Genomic DNA, 18,542 nt, shown 5'->3' on the forward strand with positions numbered 1-18,542 from the left:
AGTATTTATTTGAAGAGTAAGTTTACAACAACACAACATGTGAGGGTAAACAAAACAAAAACGTATCAACAAAGTTTTCTGTTAGAGTTTGTTCTCTTCTGAGTTTAACGCCGAGTTTAAATACTTTCATTTACTGCAAATGAATATCTACTCCAAATGTCTCACTAATAATCATTATCAGCCTTAAAAACCCACAAAACACCCCTCTATACTCGACCACACTTAGTACAGTCCGGTTCCCCCTTCTATAAATCTGCTTGGAATCGTCCACTTCCTGTTTGTCAAAGTGTCCTTCTACCTGGACAGGTTTTGCTGGAGCTCATGCAACAAACATTTTGGGTAACTGCACTTTAATATGGATGGATGACACTGAATTAGAGTCTGTTTTAATGAGACTGAGTTAAGATGTGTAGCTCTGTCTTTAAATAGGAAATTATTTCTCAGAATTCACAGAGAAAAGTCTGAAATGTTTGCTAGGTTAGCGTCCCACATGTTCTTTGGCTCAGCTAAAGCTAACTCTCTCCAGCTTCTGGATCTCTTGATTTGCTTGTTGTTAAAATATCTTGCTAGAGGTGCTGAAGCTCAGAAAGTCTGAGATGTTTGTTCAGAATAAGCTCATTCTCAAGTCTTATCTGAACTGTCCTCTTTTGTTTGAACTTTCCCTAAACTTAGGAGTTAATGAAAGAGCAGCACATCCAGACTCAGTCTCATTTAAGTAGAGACTAAACTTCAGTCATTCATTGATGTTAAAGTGCAGTTTTTCAAATGTTTGTTGCACATGCTCCCGACCAAACCAGTCCAGGTGGAAGACGATGTGAAGAGAAAGCTCCAGAGGATGAATATCACACATTTATGTTGGAAATAAATGTCCTTTAATTAGACATTGTTATGCAAAAGTTGGATTTCCCTTTAATGATATTCAAACCTTTGTTGAGTGTTTTCTTAATGTTGGTTTCTAAATGTTTTTTGACACTCGGCCCCAAAGATTAAAACCTTTAACGGCTCAGAAGCTGCAACGATTCACACATTATCAACTACCTTTCTGACTCAGCTAAGATAAAAAGTGAAAAACTGCCTGATTCCTGCATCATGAATGGAAATCTTTTTGGTTTTTATGACAGTAAACTGAATATATTTGGGTTTGACATTTTATAAACCAAAACAAGAAATGAATTAGCGGAGAAAACAATCAACAGATTAATGGACAAAGAAAATGTGTTTTCCAGCATATATGGCTGAATTACTCCAACATTACAAGATACATACAATTTGAATTCAATTTTATTTATATGACGCCAATTACAGGTCAAATTGTCTCAAGATGCTTTATTTTTATATTTTTTGTATTTTTTAAAAATATGACAAAGTAAGACATTTAAAGCTCTTGACTAATCCAATTTATTATTTGGTTTTTAAGAGACTAATGGACAATTAAAATAAGTTTCTCCACTAAAACTAATAAACATGAGGTCAAATAGAAGGAACAGTTTTAAATACTGCAGTCCCACGACGACAAGAATAAAGTTTGTCAACAAAAACAAAATCTGCTGGTGGATTCCATTAAAGTCCTAATAAATGATAAAGTGTGATACTAAAGGTTTGTGGTGCTAAAAATCTCAAAGATATGAAGTTGAACATGTGGATGGAGGTTGATAAAAGTTGACCAACTCCATGGATTTTCTGGATGGTGGTTAAAGACCTGCTCTTCTAGTGGTCTTCCTTCTAGTCGCTGTAAAAAGTCAGTCCATCCTGGCCGACTTCGACACCTCTTCATGACAACTTGTTCTGCCTCCGATCTGGTGGAAACTCCAGAAACTGGGGAAAACCTGTGGGGACTGGAAGAACTCGTGGAGACTCGAAGAACTCGTGGGGCGGGGGAAGGTGTGGTGGGTGGTGGGGGTAGGTGGGGGAGTAGAGGGGGGAGGCCGCCACCCATCTCCCCGCCTACTCTCCGCCCTGGCTCCACCCAGACTCCGCCTTGGCTCCACCCATGTGGTGACTTCAGAAACTACGATGCCAAAGGGACGACGAAATTACTTCTTTTCATCTGATCTGTAGCTCAGTGAGTTAAGGATTTGCCTGTGGAGCTGCAGGTCGCTGGTTCAAGACCAGACCCTTCTTAAATTTTCTCAAAATCCTGACAAAGACAAAGAAAGAAAAGTGCCAGTGGTGGGTCTTGAACCTGCGACCCTCCGCTTGGTAGTCCTCTTCTTATCCCCCTGAGCTACTCGCTCAGATACTAATTCTTCTTTTTTTTGCGCATTTATCATCTATTTTTTGTGGTTTTCGAGTTTTTTTTTAACTCGAGTCTCGACTCGACCGTTTTTTTCAGGAGGTTGGACTTCAGCCTTTGTGCTGGAGGGTTGAACCCTCAGTTTCAAGACTTTCCAAAGCCTCCACACCTCCCGAGTCCTCAGGACCTGAGCTTTCACACAGTCTGAGGGCTGAAATTTTCTAAGTCCCACAGTAGTTGTCTGTTGGATTGAACTTTCACACAGTCCAAGGACTGATATCTTCGAAGTTCCTGAGTAGTTCTCTGTTAGTTTGAACCTTCAGACAGTCTGAGGACTGAAATTCTAAAAGTTCTTGAGTAGTTCTCTGTTAGTTTGAACCTTCAGACAGTCTGAGGACTGAAATTCTAAAAGTTCTTGAGTAGTTCTCTGTTAGTTTGAACCTTCAGACAGTCTGAGGACTGAAGTTTTAAAAGTTTCTCAGTACTTCTCTGTTAGTTTGAACTTTGTGGTTAACAGAAGCCTTAAAACTTGTGACCATGAGTCTTGATTTCACATTTAGACCATCCATCTGAGTTCTTCTCAGACCTTCACCTGTGGGTTTTTTAGAAATCCTCAACTAACTTTGATTCTCTTCACTGAACAGTAAAGTTTGTGGAGATCAGAAGGTAACATTAGTTTGATCGATGCCTTCAACTACTAGTAGACTTTATCTGGAAATCAGTTTTCTGAAATGAGTTCTTAGTAAATCTGTCCACAATCAAACCAAGAACATAGAAAGAGGAAATGTTTGAAGAAACAACTTGATGTTTTCATTTCAGACTAGAAAATGCTTTAAGACCTTGATCTGTTTTTGCTCTTTTTCATCGTTTTATTGTCTCTTCTGTTTAATTTGATCTTCTAAAGTCTAACTGGTGTCTTTTCAAATGTTTTGTCTTTAGTTTGATACTTCTTAAATGTTTAGTTTTGCTCTTTTCTCACCTTTTATTCTTTTCTAATGTCTGATTTGATTTCAAAACGTTTTGTCTTTTTAATGTTTAATTGTTTTTTCAAATGTTTCATTGGCTTGTTTGAAAAATGTCATTTTCTTTCCCAATGTTTAATTTTTCGATTAAATCTTTAAGATTTTTCTTTTTAAATTGTTTACCATCTTTTAATGTTTCATTTTCTTTTTAAATGCTTCATTGGATTTTCTGTTTAATTCCTATTTAAAGTTTTATTGTCTTTAAGATTTAATTTTCTAATTAAACATTTAATTTTTTAATTAAATGTTTTGTCTTTTTAAAGGTTTAATAATCTAATTAAATGTTTTGTATTTTTTAAATGTTTAATATTCTTCTTGTTTAATTGTATTTTTTAAAATGTTTAATTATCTAAAATATTTCATCTTTAAAGTTTAATATTTTTGTTTAAAAATTTTGTTTAATTTCATAATTACATGTTTTGTATCTTCGGTTTAATTATCTAATTAAATATTTTGTCTGTTTAATATAATTTAATTGTATTTAATGTTTAATTTTCTTTTTAAAAGTTTTATTGTATTAAATGTTTTTTCCTTTGATTTAACTGCTTTTTTTAAATGTAGTTTATTTCTTTAATCTTTTTTTTTCTGTCAAGATTTTAAGCCAACCTTAAAAATGAAACAAACCCTTAAATCACAATGAAAATACTTCTGTTGTCACAATCATGAGTTAGTCAATTATTCAATTTATCAATTCAACTTTATTTGTTTAGCACCTTTCACACAGATGACAAAACTAAACAAGCAAAGAGAAAAAACTCTGCCAAGACTATGATTAAAACTCAAAAACGTATTAAAAAAAAAAAAGATTTAACATGGTAATAAAATCTGTTGTGTCCAGGGGATGGAGGGAGTTTATTGAAGTCTTCTTGGGCTCACATGGGAAATCATTTAAAAAATAAACTTGATATTCAGTCTAAGGAAACTGGGAACTGCAGAGCGACAGAAGAAGCAACAATATCTCCTGTTTTCTCCTTTGAGTCGACTCTTCTTGTGCTTTCAGACCAAAGAACTACAGACTCTTCACAACCTGCTCAAACTCTTGGTACAGGACCTCACCACACGGGTCAAGAAGGTTTCTGTCTCATTTCTACTCTGAAGCTCACCTTCTCCTGCTCAAACTGCTGACAAATGTTTCTGCTGCTCTAAAGTCTGGCCTCCAGAACTTCCTAAAAACTCTCAAAGCCTCTTCTGCTGCAGGTTGCTTTGTAGAACTGTTGCAGAAAACCTCACTAAACCACATGCAGGGGCCTCAAGATAGTCGTCCAAATGAAACCGTACAAAAACCAAACTAGCACAACCCAAACGCTAAAGTCTCCTGCAGCCTACCAGAGAACCTCTGAGAACAGAGAATCAGGACAGGAACTCTTACCTTCTGGACAACCAACGTTGGTTCTCAAACAAGAATACAGAATGTGTCTGACCAAAAACCTCTAAAGACTCACTACAGCCAAGATAAAGACACAACTCAGCTGCACCAAATCCACTAATCATTGCACACATTAGCACCATGTGCTAACTGTGGCTAAAGAACCACATTTACGAAGACAACTATCTAGTACAAAGCCCTAAAACACACCAAGAAACACATTAAAGACGATTTTACTGCTGGAAGCTGCAAGCCAACGCCTAAAGCAACAGAGCTAAAGCAATGGAGCCAAACCCGGTTCAGTGGTGAAGAGAAGCAGACGAAATGTTTGGCTGCACCAAAATAAAGCAGGAAGACACTGAGCTGCTCAGGTGTTCCTGATAACACCAAGCTGCTCAGGTGTTCCTGATAACACCAAGCAGCCACCTGGACAGCCAATAGGAACACAGCTTACTAGAAGTCCAGAGGGCGGGGTTAGTGAAGGAAATTTAGTTTAAAGTTGAAGCATAAAGTTAACAAAGAAAGTTGAAAACCACCTTCTGATACCTGAAATCTCTGAGTTTTCACACAGAGAACGCCTGAACATGTCAAACTGGTTTCATAGTAGAACCATCATTGTAAAAACTTCATAGTATGGTGTGTTGCTCAAAAAACATTATGACCCGGCTGTCTAGGGTCGCCGAGGAGCAACACAAAAACAGGACAAACGCTGGTTTCCAGGGGGTTAGGCGGGTATTTATTTGAAAGAGGAAGTTTACAACAACACAACATGTGAGCAGAAAAATCAGTCTGTCTTTAGTTCAGCTGAAAATATTAGTTTTTGTCTTTTTTATTGACCAAACTTTTCAGGAAGTAGATGAAGAATAATTAAAGCTCTCATGTAGAAGTCCAACTTATTTTGGATCCTTGTGGAGAGTTTAATCTAAGAGTTTGTAAAGCTGTTGAGTTTTTAGAGTCACATGGATTGTTTTGACATTTAATAACCGAGTCCTGAAATAAAATTACAGTTGTGGGTTTCTGTCATTTAGTCTGGACTAAACAAATAACAGCAGCATAAATCTCAAACGTCATTATGAGGAGTCTGTATTGAGGTTTCTCACTTGATAATAATCAAAACATGAAATTTAGGTTGGTTTAAAGGAATATTCCACCTTAAATCTTTGAATGTTGACCTAAAAGGTTGGTTTCAGGAAGTATTCCACCTACAGGGTCCTCAAACATCCACCTTAAAGGAACATTCCACCAAAAATCCTTGGACATGCACCTAAAATGTTGGTTTAACCAAGTATTCCATCCAAAATCCTCAAAGAGACCTGAGGGGCTGGTTAAAAGGAATCTTCCACCTAAAACCTCAAATATAGACCTGAAAGGGTGGTTTAGAAAAAATCCTTCAATGTAGACCAAAAAAGTTAGTATGGAGGAATATTCCACCTGAAATGTAGACCTGAGAAGTTGGTTTGGAAGAATATACCATCCTAAACATCTTTAAATGTAGACTAAAAGACGGTTTGGAAGAAAATTCCACCTAAAATCCTCCAATGTAGACCTAAAAGGTGAGTTTAATGGTATATTCCACCTAAAATTCACTACTGTAGACCTTGGAGGTTGGTCTGATGGTATATTCCACCCAACATCCTTTAACATAAACTTAAAAAGTTCATTCAAAGGAATATCCCACCTAAAATCCTTCAATGTAGACCAAAAAAATCTTGGTGTAAAGGAGTATTCCACCTTAAATGTAGACCTAAAGGATGGTTTGGAGTAATATTCTACTCTAAAATCTTCCAGTGTAGACCTAAAAGGTTGATCTGATGGTATATTCTACCCAACATCCTGGAACATTTACCTAAAAGGTTGGTTTAATGGTATATTCCCAGAAGAACCCTTGAACATTAGGCTTAATGGTATATTCCACCCAAAATACTTGTACATATACCAAGAAATCAGTGTAAAGGAAATGTAGACCTAAAAGGATTGTTTAAAGGAATATTTAAACGATTATTTTCATTATTTAATAATCTGTTATCAGTCAGAATCCTGGCAAACTTATTTTCATCAGTTTTTTAGTGGAAGTCACAAATAAAGGAGCTCTTGGTTTTTCCCGGCGTTAGTGAATCAAAAGCTGTTTCAACACAGACATGTTCACATGCATCCACAAACCTCTCAGCACTCAAACACCCACAGACAGGAGGCCGGCTGGGCCGAGGCTCGGCGGCGTCCTCAGACCCACGAGTCGGGGAGTCGCTGAACTTGTTGGTCCGGTTTGAAGGCCTCCATGTGGTCCAGTAGAAGTCCACGTAGTCGGTGTTGGCTTTGAACCGCAGCGACTGGCCACCATCAGGTGGACCGGCTCGTCCTCGTAGGGCTCCTCCTGTAGCCTTGAGGGAACCACAGGAACATTCAGTAGCTGTTGGAGTTCTTCCTGTCAGGCTCATGGTAGAACGGCTCTGAAGAATCTTGTACTTGTCTTATCTGGAACAATCTAACAGCCTAAACTGTCAACAGCAGTGTAAAGAAGCAAACACACAGGCATAGATTAGGACTCAAAGTAGATTTATTTTAGAAAACAAATCAACTTGGAGGCATTTGTTCACACATGTGGCTGAATAGGAGGCCGTCCAATCAGATTTGAGGTCTTCACTCTGTAGGTTGGTTGTTTGGTGAGACTCTTGGACCTCCATCAGCTGACGTGGATGTTTGATGGTCTTCTTCTCTAGTGCCAGATGATTCATCCATGAATTCAGCAGCTACAGACTGAAATGAAGCTCATGCTGCCGTTATTGAATTCCTGTTCCAGATCAAATGTTCAGAGCTCACCTTGAATGCATGCCGTCTGCTGTCTGATAGTTTTTCTCATTGTAGTCTTCAATAAGGTCTTTTTCCTCATGTCAGGATGTGGTGAGACTCTTTCTCAGTCTCTGCAGACGTCCCTCGTTGTGCATCTCCAGAGAAGAAACAGAAAAACTGGTCACTGCTTCAGCATCAAACGCTCTCCAGCATTGAGAGTGTTTTAGGAATTCATTCATTGTGTTGTGAACTTTGAAGGAGCAGAAACTTTACAGCTGCCAAAGATATGAGCTCCAATTCTGGATGTTTTAGGAAATGAAGGTCATCAAATGAACACTTGATTATTGCTGATAACGCTCATTAAATTACTGAAGAAATCCAGCATAAAAACCTGTAAACTCTCAGGCAGCTTTTGTTAAAGTTTGTCTATAATTCTATCATCATGTTCTGGAACCAGGACTCTACAGAAATTCCTTCAAACAGATACTTGTGTGTTTCTATTTAAGGCCTCAGGTTTGAACGTACAGCAGAAGATTAGAAAGGAGTGATTTTAATGTTTAAATCAGTCCAGTAAATGCTTGGCGTGAAAATTATAAAAATTTTGATTTAGATAGATTCGTGTCAAATAATATTGTAGAGTCTCATTTAAATATATCCAAATGAGTTCAGCGTATTTACATTTTATAGAATATTTGATTTCTTAATTTCAATACTGTAGGGTCTGACCCTAAATATTATAATAATGGTGTAAATTTAAATAATAATATTGTAGTGCAGAGTCATAAACTTTAATCAGCTAAACTTACATAATAAATATCACTGTACAATCTTAACCTGAACATTCATATTATTGAGGTACATTTACATAAACCATGATATTCTAGAGTCTGAACTGGAATATTTCTAACATTAATCTTTTTGTATTGTGCTGATAAACAACAATAACCCGACTTTCAGACAATATTTATTGTCTGTGATTGAGACTAAATTCCTCCACATTCTGGAACTGGACTGAATTTCCCAAAATGGAAACATGGACAGAATTTAACACTCATATATCCATGGCAACGCTAACGTTTCTGCTTCTTACCAAAGTAAAGATTTTAATGTAAAACTTCAGGGATGACTGCTGACCATAAGTATTCTGATCAATACTTCATGATCAACATCAGGACAGATGTTACAACTCCAGCTGTTGCATTAGACTGCAGTTATTCACAGAGAAATTAAAACATCACATTCCTCATAAAAACTAGGTGGGACTTTTATTAAATAAAGTGTTGGTGAATAAACAGTGTAAAAAGTGCAAAGCAGCTCCATTAAATCAGGAGATGTGAGACTTCCACAGCATGGATCACCATCTGCTGTGTTGATTCATAGCTGAATGTCAGAATGAACTGAGATAGAAAAGCTGCTTTGAGCTGCAACATTACGGTCTGACAATCCAACACCATCACAGTTTTCATCTGGTTGTTTTGCTTCAACATGCTGTGAAGTTCAGTTTTTACCTGAATCAATACAGAGATTCTATTTCCAGCCAAGACTGGAATAAAAATTAGAATGTTATGAGGTTATTAATGCAACTAAATCCTTTCAGATGGAAGGATTTACTTCTAAGTTCTAATCCAAGTTTCAGTTGGAGCACATTGCATTCACAAAGAAAAACAGCGAAACCTTCATAGCAACATTTAATAAACCTAAAGCTTCCCTGTTGGCTCATTGGTGGAGTTTGTTACTGAGCATCTGAACCTTAAATCCAGTGAGACGACCATCTTCAGTCGAGGCCAGTCAGAGAACTTCAAGACCTTCCATCTGCTGGACCAGATGTGGCATCATCTCCCTCTGAACATCTGGATGACAGGAGAAAAGACAGAAATCAAACACAGATCACAGAAATACAATTTATTCACGTTCATCATTTTATAAAAGTAGCATGAACTTTATTAAAAGTTGACAATATCAGTAATGAAAGTAAATGTTTTTATCTCATGTTGAAGCTAAATTTAAAGTCAATTTTAATGACAGTTTATCCTGAGAGGAGTGAGAATGGAGCTTTTCTTTCCTTTTTAGAATATTCCCTCAAAATATTCTGTTTATTATTGGCTTTAGAAGCATTTTTCTTTACTTATTTATTTTTAGATGCCTCAGACTGATACACTTTGCTGGTTTGCAGATAATTTCATATACAATGACAATAAAGATCTTCTATTATAACATATTACTATAACAAGAACTGCAAACCTTCTCAACCATCTCTCAGTCTGCAAAATTCCAACTGTGACCAAGAATTATCTGATGTAGTTATTATTATAATCTTTACTGAACCAGCCCTGGAATTAATAAAAATCTGTATATGGATATGATTTTCTCTGATGGGACCACTATGGAAGCCGTAGTAACTATTAACTATCCTTTGAAGGGAAAGATTAGGTCTTCTTCAGGTGGATAAAAAAATGCTCTCCCTTTAAAAAAAACTGCATACAATAAAGTAAATCTCTTCTGCACTGCACACATACTACACTTTTGTATAACTCTGGATGTCTGGAGTAAAGGCAGACAGATCCACTGATCAGCCACAACATTCTGACCACTGACAGCTGAAGAGAACAACATCCATCATCTTGTTCTAATGCAACGTTCTGCTGGGAAACCTTGACGTTCATGTGGATGTTTGACATGTACCACCACCTAAACACTGCAGGACAAACAACCCCCTAGTCTCCATGGCAACAGCAGTCCTTGATGCCAGCTGCCACCCTCAGCAGGACAAACTTAAAACTGCTCAGGAGTGGTCCGAGGAACACGACAGAGCTAAGCTGTTCACCTGGGTTCCACACTCCCCACATCCAGATCTGATTGAGCATCTGTGGGATGGTCCAGGATCAGCCTGGTCTAGGTAGGATCCACCCTGCAACCCACAGGATCCACAGAATCCACAGGACATCCCCAGAGGTTCTGATGAACCACTGGGTCAGAGGAGTTTTAGCAGCATAAAGGGACCAACACAGTATTAGTCAGGTGGTCAGAATGTTCTACTGTTATATTGTCATGCTGATTATATGATCAGTAAATGTTACCATCAATTATAACGTCCACATTGATCAGGAAAAAAACAAACTATCAGTTCATTCAGAAACTGTGGGGTTAAACCTAAAAACACAGACCTCAACAGCAGTTTGTTTCAAAGCAGAACACCAGCTGGTTTTCACTAAAGAAGCTTTCAAAGCAACAATTAAATGACAGTTTTGTTCTCATTAAGTTCAGAGTCAGCCAAAATAATGTACACACATCAGGAAAAGAAAAACTTTTATAAATATTTCATTTGTATAAGTACTTCTATACATATAGATACCTCTTTCTAAGTTTGATCAAATCACGATAACTCTGTGTCCTGTTGTAGGATGTTTTCCCAACAGATGGCGCTACCCTCATGAATGGAGCATCAACAAGTGACGTCTACAACAAAACAGAAATGTCTGGAAGCCAGTGGCCACCACTTTGAGCACCTCTTGTAATTGTAGAGGCCAAAGATAACTTTTATTAATCTCATGATGTCTGAATAAATTTGGTATTGAAATATTTATGCAAGTTTTTCTTTTCCTGATGTGTGTAAACATTATTTTGGCTGACTCTGTATGATGGGTTTCTGACAGGTCACCAGGCAACATCTTTTTATAATAATGACAAACATACCTGCATTCTACAGGAGTGATTTTCCTCATGTGCAGGTAAAGATGTGTGAGGAGCTTAGAGATGACAGGAGCAGGAGTCATCCTCACTAATTCAGCTTCCACCTAGAAACAGAAAGACCACAAACAAACACACTGATATACTCTCAAACGTTCAACCTCACAGCCTCAAAATATCTGTTTAGGAAGTGTTGTGTTTCTAAATTCTGCTGAAAGCATTGACAGACATTCTCTTACAAGGTTGTGTAAAAAGCAGCCTGTCCTCTGAGCTACTGAGAAATTTTCCTGAACAAAGTTTCTACGTGTAAATCAGCTCAACAAAAACTAAAGCCTCAGTCAGAGATAACAGGTATCACAAATTATGAACAACTTTCTTTGTTAACTCAGACTTTCTGCTTCAACTTCACATAAAAAGGGGAGTTTAACTCGTCAGGTGACTGAAAATGAACGGCTTGTGCAGTTCTAGATCCAAAAGTAGGATGTTTCAACTCATGTTTTACTACAAATACATGCAGTAATAAATAAATACAATGGCTGGTTGTTAGTTTATTCACTATTAATGTCACTTTATATACTGGATTGAACTGAGCAGTGAAAGAGAGAAGGAATTTAATAAAATTATGGAGATTCAGAGAGGTAATGTTGCACAATGTTAAGTTAAGCGTGGTGTAATTCAAACCAGCTGAATGTTAAACTTCAGTGCAGCTGAACGGGTTTCAGTTAACCTTAAAGTAAAATAACTTTTTTTAAAAGCTAAAATGCACAGCAGAGAAATTCAGGTTGAGAAGTTCATTCTAATAATGACAGCTGGGGCAGCAACTAACACAGGTGTTCAGCGGTAAGTTAGCCACCTGTTAATTAGCCCGCTAGCTAACTTAGCCGCTTAGCTAGCTAACGCGTCCGGACCAACTGCTCAAACACGACAAAACACAACTCTTCACAAGTCGCTGACTTAACGTACAGCAAAACAACGCTACTGGTTAGAAGTATTTTCCTTCTTACCGTGTTTTACTCCAAAAACAAGGAAAACAGCAGCCAGAGATGCTACCAGACGTGCCGACCATAGATATACAAAGACTAGATACGCTAGTGCGCTGTCTTCTATATTATCTATGGTCTGACCAATCACTGCTCTCTTGCTCCGCCCTCTGAGAATCTTGTCGTTTGGCTCCACACTTGCTGATGACCACTTCCGGTCTCAGAAAATGGAAAAAAACGGACCTTTTTTCGTTTCTGTCTCTTACTGATTTTATTTTTTTGTTATTCTAAATATAAAATGAAAATCAAAGCATTTTAAAAATTTCGTACATCCCTTTTTGATCATGAAAAGGAAAAACGCCTTGTATTTCAATTTTAATTTTTGTATTTTAAAACGAAGATCAAATAACCACTCGTTTTTTGTTTTTCAATACCCGTTTCAGAACGGAAAATCCAATTACCAAATCAATACACGGACCCATTTGCACTACTGTATATCTCAAGAAGTGCTATCATATTTGCCCTATGACCTCAATCAAGCTGTCGCTATGTTGCACTACCATCAGTTCATAGGTTGATTTATCGATACTTTAATTTCTTTATATTGTATTTTGATTATTTCTTAAATATATGGCACTAATACAAAGGTGTGACAGAAACATCTTTCTCTGTATGTCCTGGATATATAGAGAAACTGACAATAAAAATCTTCTATCCTATTCTTCTATCCTATTCTAATAATCAATATACTGTTTTACTGTTCTGCTATTCTATTTGTATTGGGAGTGTCCTCCATACGTCATTGCAAATTTTACCTTCTCCGATTTCAGACAGAGCTGTCAGTAGTCAGGCATTTCAAACTGCTCCGAGCGTTTTTGTTAATGAACTCTACATCAGCTGTGACATCTGGGAGAAAAGTGGGTCAGCTTATGACCTGGAATTTGTAAGACTCTGGCCTCATTGGGGGATCCAGAAAACAGCTTGCAATGGATCACACCTCTACCTCTCAGTCCCTTTTGGGCCTCATTATGTCAAAAGAAGAAGTGATGACATGATTTATTTCTAATTTAATGAGAATGGTACATCCAAAAAGCCTGTTCCTCTCAGTATGTTTCCCCTCGAGGCAAAAAAAAAAAAATCCTGCTCCATTTTACTTTCTGCTTTTTTTGTTTAGTTTTTCTCCCAAATTTCCTTTTCTGGCTACGATTCATGTCAAAACACGTGCTTTCCATCAGCTGCCGAATGGAAAATTCTTGCTTTAACAGCCGTGACTGGGGTGTGGCCTGATCTCTTGGAGATTATCAGTGGCAATCAAGGGGCGTTTTAAATTTACGACATTGGTTTCTCAGAATATTCAGCACAGATGAGATGTGTTCGTAAGCTGTTGCTGGGTTCCTCCCTTGTTTGGATACATGTCAGTGTGATACCTACTTGCAAAATAATGCAATCGATCAAAATGTCACAACTGCTGTCACCAATGACATACTTCTACCGAACTCAAACCAAACAAGAATGTCTTCAGTTGTTTCCTCTTGTTGCTCTACTTTCTAACTTTATATGACACATAGACTAATCTCTGTGTGTTAGACTACCTCATTGTACTTTCTGGAATTCTTACCCTACATCCCCAAAAATATCAGTTTCGGGGAAGTTTCAGCTTCTTTTAAGTTTTGAAAGCATTAAGATCACATTTATGGGACTATGGGACTTCTGGGAAACTTCATTGCCTTGTTTACTGTAATTAAATAACCTTTCACCCAGTGCAGTCATGCGGCTTATCAATGGATTTTGGACAAAAACTGAGCTCTGTGGCACTAATAGTAAGCTATATCAGGCTTTGGCTACACAAGGAATACTTAATAGAGGGATCATTGTCGATTTAAATGTTTTCATGCCATGTGACAACAATAACCAAAGCATGTTTCATGCATACTCTGGCCAATATAGTCTTACAGAAAACATATCATGCATAACATCTAAGGCAGAGGCCTGAGACAGGGCTGGACAATCTATCAAATAGATTTGATGAATTGAAATTCAATGGGAAATTGCATAAATCACAAAATTGAGATATGTCCTTTCTCTGCCGTCTTTCAAGCAACACCAGCACCAGCAGTCAGAAATATCCCTGGAGTCACAACAGTAGCTTAAGCTGTCAGCATTTCCTCTGAGACACCTGGATTTATGAGCTTTGTTAGTCAAACACACTTAAATATTGGCAGCACATCAAATAAGATAAAGTTGAAGAAAGCTATTAGCAATAATATTGGAGGAATTTTTGTTGACACAAGACTGAGAAAATATTTAAACATTTCACATCAGCCAGCCTTAACCTACCATATATTGTGACAAACCAATAATAACTTTTGGCCTAATGTATCTTTAAGTATAAAAACGACATGACATGAGGTATGCATCGGATCTTTTATTTGAGACTTGAGACAATGAATGCGTGTTGAAGTCAATGTTACAAAATGTATTGAGGACAAGACTGCATTTGTTCTATTGACACTGGCAAAGCATGACTTGGATAACCAAATACTACAATACTTGCATATTTTTAGGTTCTAACACCACTCATGATCTTTGTCGGTATAAGCCATATGCAGCATACTTTTGGCTAGACAACTATATTTCATCGTGATCTGCACACTGCCATATTTAGTTGAACATCTGCATCTCTAGCGTACTTCTTCTGATCTCACTGCACTTGTCCAACAGTTGTTATTATTGGTTTGGGTCAGTGTCATATCAGTGTTATACGATCAGTGGCGGACATCATGGCGGACGTCTTCCTCATCTTCCATTTCATCTTCCTCATATTCACCTATTTCATCAGCGGTGGCATCCTGGTACTGCTGATACTCAGACACCAGGTCATTCATGTTGCTCTCAGCCTCAGTGAACTCCATCTCATCCATTCCCTCTCCAGTGTACCAGTGGAGGAAGGCCTTGCGGCGGAACATGGCAGTGAACTGTTCGGAGATCCTCCTGAACAGTTCCTGGATTGCGGTGCTGTTGCCAATGAAGGTGGCGGACATCTTGAGGCCGCGGGGAGGTATGTCGCAAACTGCGGTCTTGACGTTGTTAGGAATCCATTCCACAAAGTAGCTGCTGTTCTTGTTCTGCACACTCAACATCTGCTCATCCACTTCCTTCATCGACATACGGCCACGGAAGATGGCTGCCACCGTTAGGTACCGACCGTGACGGGGGTCGCACGCTGCCATCATGTTTTTGGCGTCAAACATTTGCTGTGTGAGCTCTGGCACAGAGAGGGCACGATACTGCTGACTGCCCCTGCTTGTGAGAGGCGCAAAGCCGGGCATGAAGAAATGCAAGCGTGGGAAGGGCACCATGTTGACGGCCAGCTTTCGGAGGTCAGCGTTGAGCTGGCCGGGGAATCGGAGGCAGGTGGTCACCCCACTCATGGTGGCAGACACCAGGTGGTTCAGGTCTCCATAGGTTGGTGTAGTCAGCTTCAAAGTGCGGAAGCAGATATCATACAGGGCCTCATTGTCAATGCTGAAGGTCTCATCTGTATTCTCCACTAGCTGGTGGACAGAGAGAGTGGCGTTGTACGGCTCTACCACGGTGTCAGACACTTTTGGAGAGGGCATGACACTGAAGGTGTTCATGATGCGGTCAGGGTACTCCTCGCGGATCTTACTGATGAGCAGCGTGCCCATTCCTGAACCGGTTCCTCCACCCAGAGAGTGGGTGAGTTGGAAGCCCTGGAGGCAGTCACAGTTTTCAGACTCCTTCCTCACCACGTCCAGTACGGAGTCCACCAGCTCAGCTCCCTCAGTGTAGTGACCCTTAGCCCAGTTATTTCCTGCTCCGCTTTGACCTGCATGATGTCATATTTAAAGACAATTCATGTTGAACAAATAATGTTTTTGCTTACAGGTATATCTACAGGTTCTTAATTTGTACCCAATATATCGATTGACTGCCATGAAATTTTGCACTGACAATCATGGTCCACAAATGATAGCTCCTAATTACTGGTGATCATGTGAATTTTCATCTGGAACCATTAGGAGGTCGATATTTTTGCTGTTTAGTGACATGTTTTAAAACCACTGGATGGACAGCAATGTATATTTTTAGGAACCTCTATAGGATAAATCTCAATATTTTGTTTACTGACTTTTTCTCTAGTGTCACCACGAGATGAAATGAAATCAACAATTGAATGGATTGCCATAAAATTTGGTACAAAGAGGAATGTTCCCTCTGATAGCCTTATTTGTCATCATTGAGTCAAAGTTTCATCTTGTCCAACACTTAGGTTTAAGACCAAGAACTCAAAAAATTGACAAAGACATTACCATTATCGACAATTAGACAATGCTACAATGCTAACAAGCTAAACAGCACAGTGAAACATCGCATCTGCTAAACATCATCATGTTAACATGCTGACATTAGCATTTAGCTAAAAGCACCAGTGTGCCTCAGTACGGCTTCACTGAGCTGCCAGCAGGGATGCAGATGCTTTCTGATTAAAATCTGGCAGCCCAAATCTTTCTCCTCATCTGTAATGCATTAGTAGAAGATTTATCACCCATCATCAATTTCTTATAGGTTATTCATGATTCTATATTTCCTGATAATTAGAAATGGGTATTCATCATGTAATGCAATTTTTTTGACTCCCACATCCTCATTTGTTACCAACACTGCAGCAGCACCTCTGAGTAGATTAGTTTTTTTTTTTTTTTTGCTAAGTCACCACAAGAGCTGTCTCAGTCTGACACAACTGCACACAGGCAATGCATCACACCACTGGCACATCACTGAGAGACTGCAGAAGCTTTGTGCTCGGAATACACAATACTGCGCAGTGCTCGCAGGTGAAACTAAGCACAGCTTTACAGGATGTGACAGCAGATGCTGACATATGCGGATGCCGTATATGCAGTTGGTTCAGGATGAGTGGCGACACAGATTTATTGTCAACTCACCAAAGACAAAGTTGTCAGGCCTGAATAGCTGTCCAAATGGGCCGGAGCGAACTGAATCCATGGTTCCTGGTTCCAGATCCACCAGGATGGCACGGGGGACGAATTTGCTGCCTTTGGATGGGAGGATAGGGAGGGGTTGGGAGAAGTAATTGATGTAAAGGTGGAGTAAGATGTTGACAGTCTCAGTGTCCATGATGAGAAGAGATTCTTTTCTATAATAACTACTGTGATCTAACGTAAATATAGCAATGCTGTCTGCTAATGTAATCTTTTATGTCAACAGCCTTTTGTTGAAAGCATACTAGACTGTACAAGCTGGTTATTAAAAGAATGCATTCTGCTATTTGTTTCTTTTACTTTACTTTGCTCCACCCTCTCTGACTGTCGGTGACACTTCTTACAAGCAAACTGCTGCAGCATGCTGCACAGCTTTGTCCAGACCAGTGGGGCTTTCAAACTGCTGAGCTCTGCAGAGTGCATTCAAACAAAGATGCTGTCTTCACCCAGCAATGCCTCTCTTTCCTCTCTTCCTCACTGCTTAGGTTTTAAAACTGCTTGCTTGTGTAAAAATCAGCCATCTGTCCTCTTTATTTTTAAAGAGAGCTTCATTATTAAAATGTTAAATCCACATGCAGTAGTGACCCAGTACGTGACACTGATGCCAGCATGCAACATGGAAACAAAAGATCAATAATGCCTGATGCTAGGAAAAAAGATAGGGGTGGACATTTGTGAATAGTGAATTTGCAATGTGGGCTTTCTGTGGAGGCCAAAAGCAGATGAGTAGGCACTGTTTTATCCCAATCCTGGGTAAACATGACTTGAGATGACTCCCTCTCTAAAAACATCAGTGCAAATGCTGAAGCACAAAGGCCAATCGCATATAATTACTGCACCTATCATTTGTCATTCTGTTTGTCTGCTTAATGTACAGCGGTTGTGAGCAAAAACACAGGATGCATTTGGAATGACCTTCAGCATGCCACACCAATAGAATCAGACACTGAGGCGACACCAAGGCACAGAGCTTGGGGTCAGCTTTATAGAGAGACTGCAGATACCTGTGCTCCCTATAGAGAAAGACAGAGAGGAGGGTGGGGGGAGAAAAAGGGAGACACAGAGAGATATTTTAGCAGGTTCACTGTCCTAATTTTTTTTTCCTGCCCTCATAGTGGGACCTACTTTTTCCATAGCAGCTAAATTAGTGACATGAGCAAACTGTGGCGTTCAAAAGAGGTCTGTGAAGCATAAGGCCATGCATGAGCAAAATGGAGATTGTGATGTAAACATGTGACTTATTCGAAACAAACTTGGACATGTTTTTTTTTTTTTTACCTGATGCCTCATTGTAGTAGACATTTATCCTCTCCAGCTGCAGGTCACTGTCACCTTGGTAACTGCCGGTGGGATCGATGCCATGTTCATCACTTATCACCTCCCAGAACTAATATTGGACAAACACATTCCCATGAGCTTCACCTGCTGCGGTGATTTCGC

At 38.9% G+C, this 18,542-nt stretch overlaps 1 protein-coding gene across 1 annotated transcript; it reads right to left on the reverse strand.

Annotated features, from left to right (window-relative positions):
- Window positions 1-14,485: 14,485 nt before the first annotated feature.
- On the reverse strand, window positions 14,486-18,535 carry LOC111568690 (tubulin beta chain-like). The gene is made up of 3 exons (XM_055010956.1): window positions 18,381-18,535; window positions 17,046-17,156; window positions 14,486-15,925 (listed from the first exon to the last, which is right to left on the reverse strand). Exons 2-3 carry the CDS (start codon window positions 17,104-17,106, stop codon window positions 14,841-14,843), a joined length of 1,146 nt encoding a protein of 381 aa, XP_054866931.1. The 5' UTR covers window positions 17,107-17,156; window positions 18,381-18,535; the 3' UTR covers window positions 14,486-14,840.
- Between the last annotated feature and the right edge of the window lie 7 nt (window positions 18,536-18,542).

This window comes from Amphiprion ocellaris, chromosome 5 (genome assembly GCF_022539595.1).
Source record: "Amphiprion ocellaris isolate individual 3 ecotype Okinawa chromosome 5, ASM2253959v1, whole genome shotgun sequence".
Classification (NCBI taxonomy): Eukaryota; Metazoa; Chordata; class Actinopteri; family Pomacentridae; genus Amphiprion; species Amphiprion ocellaris.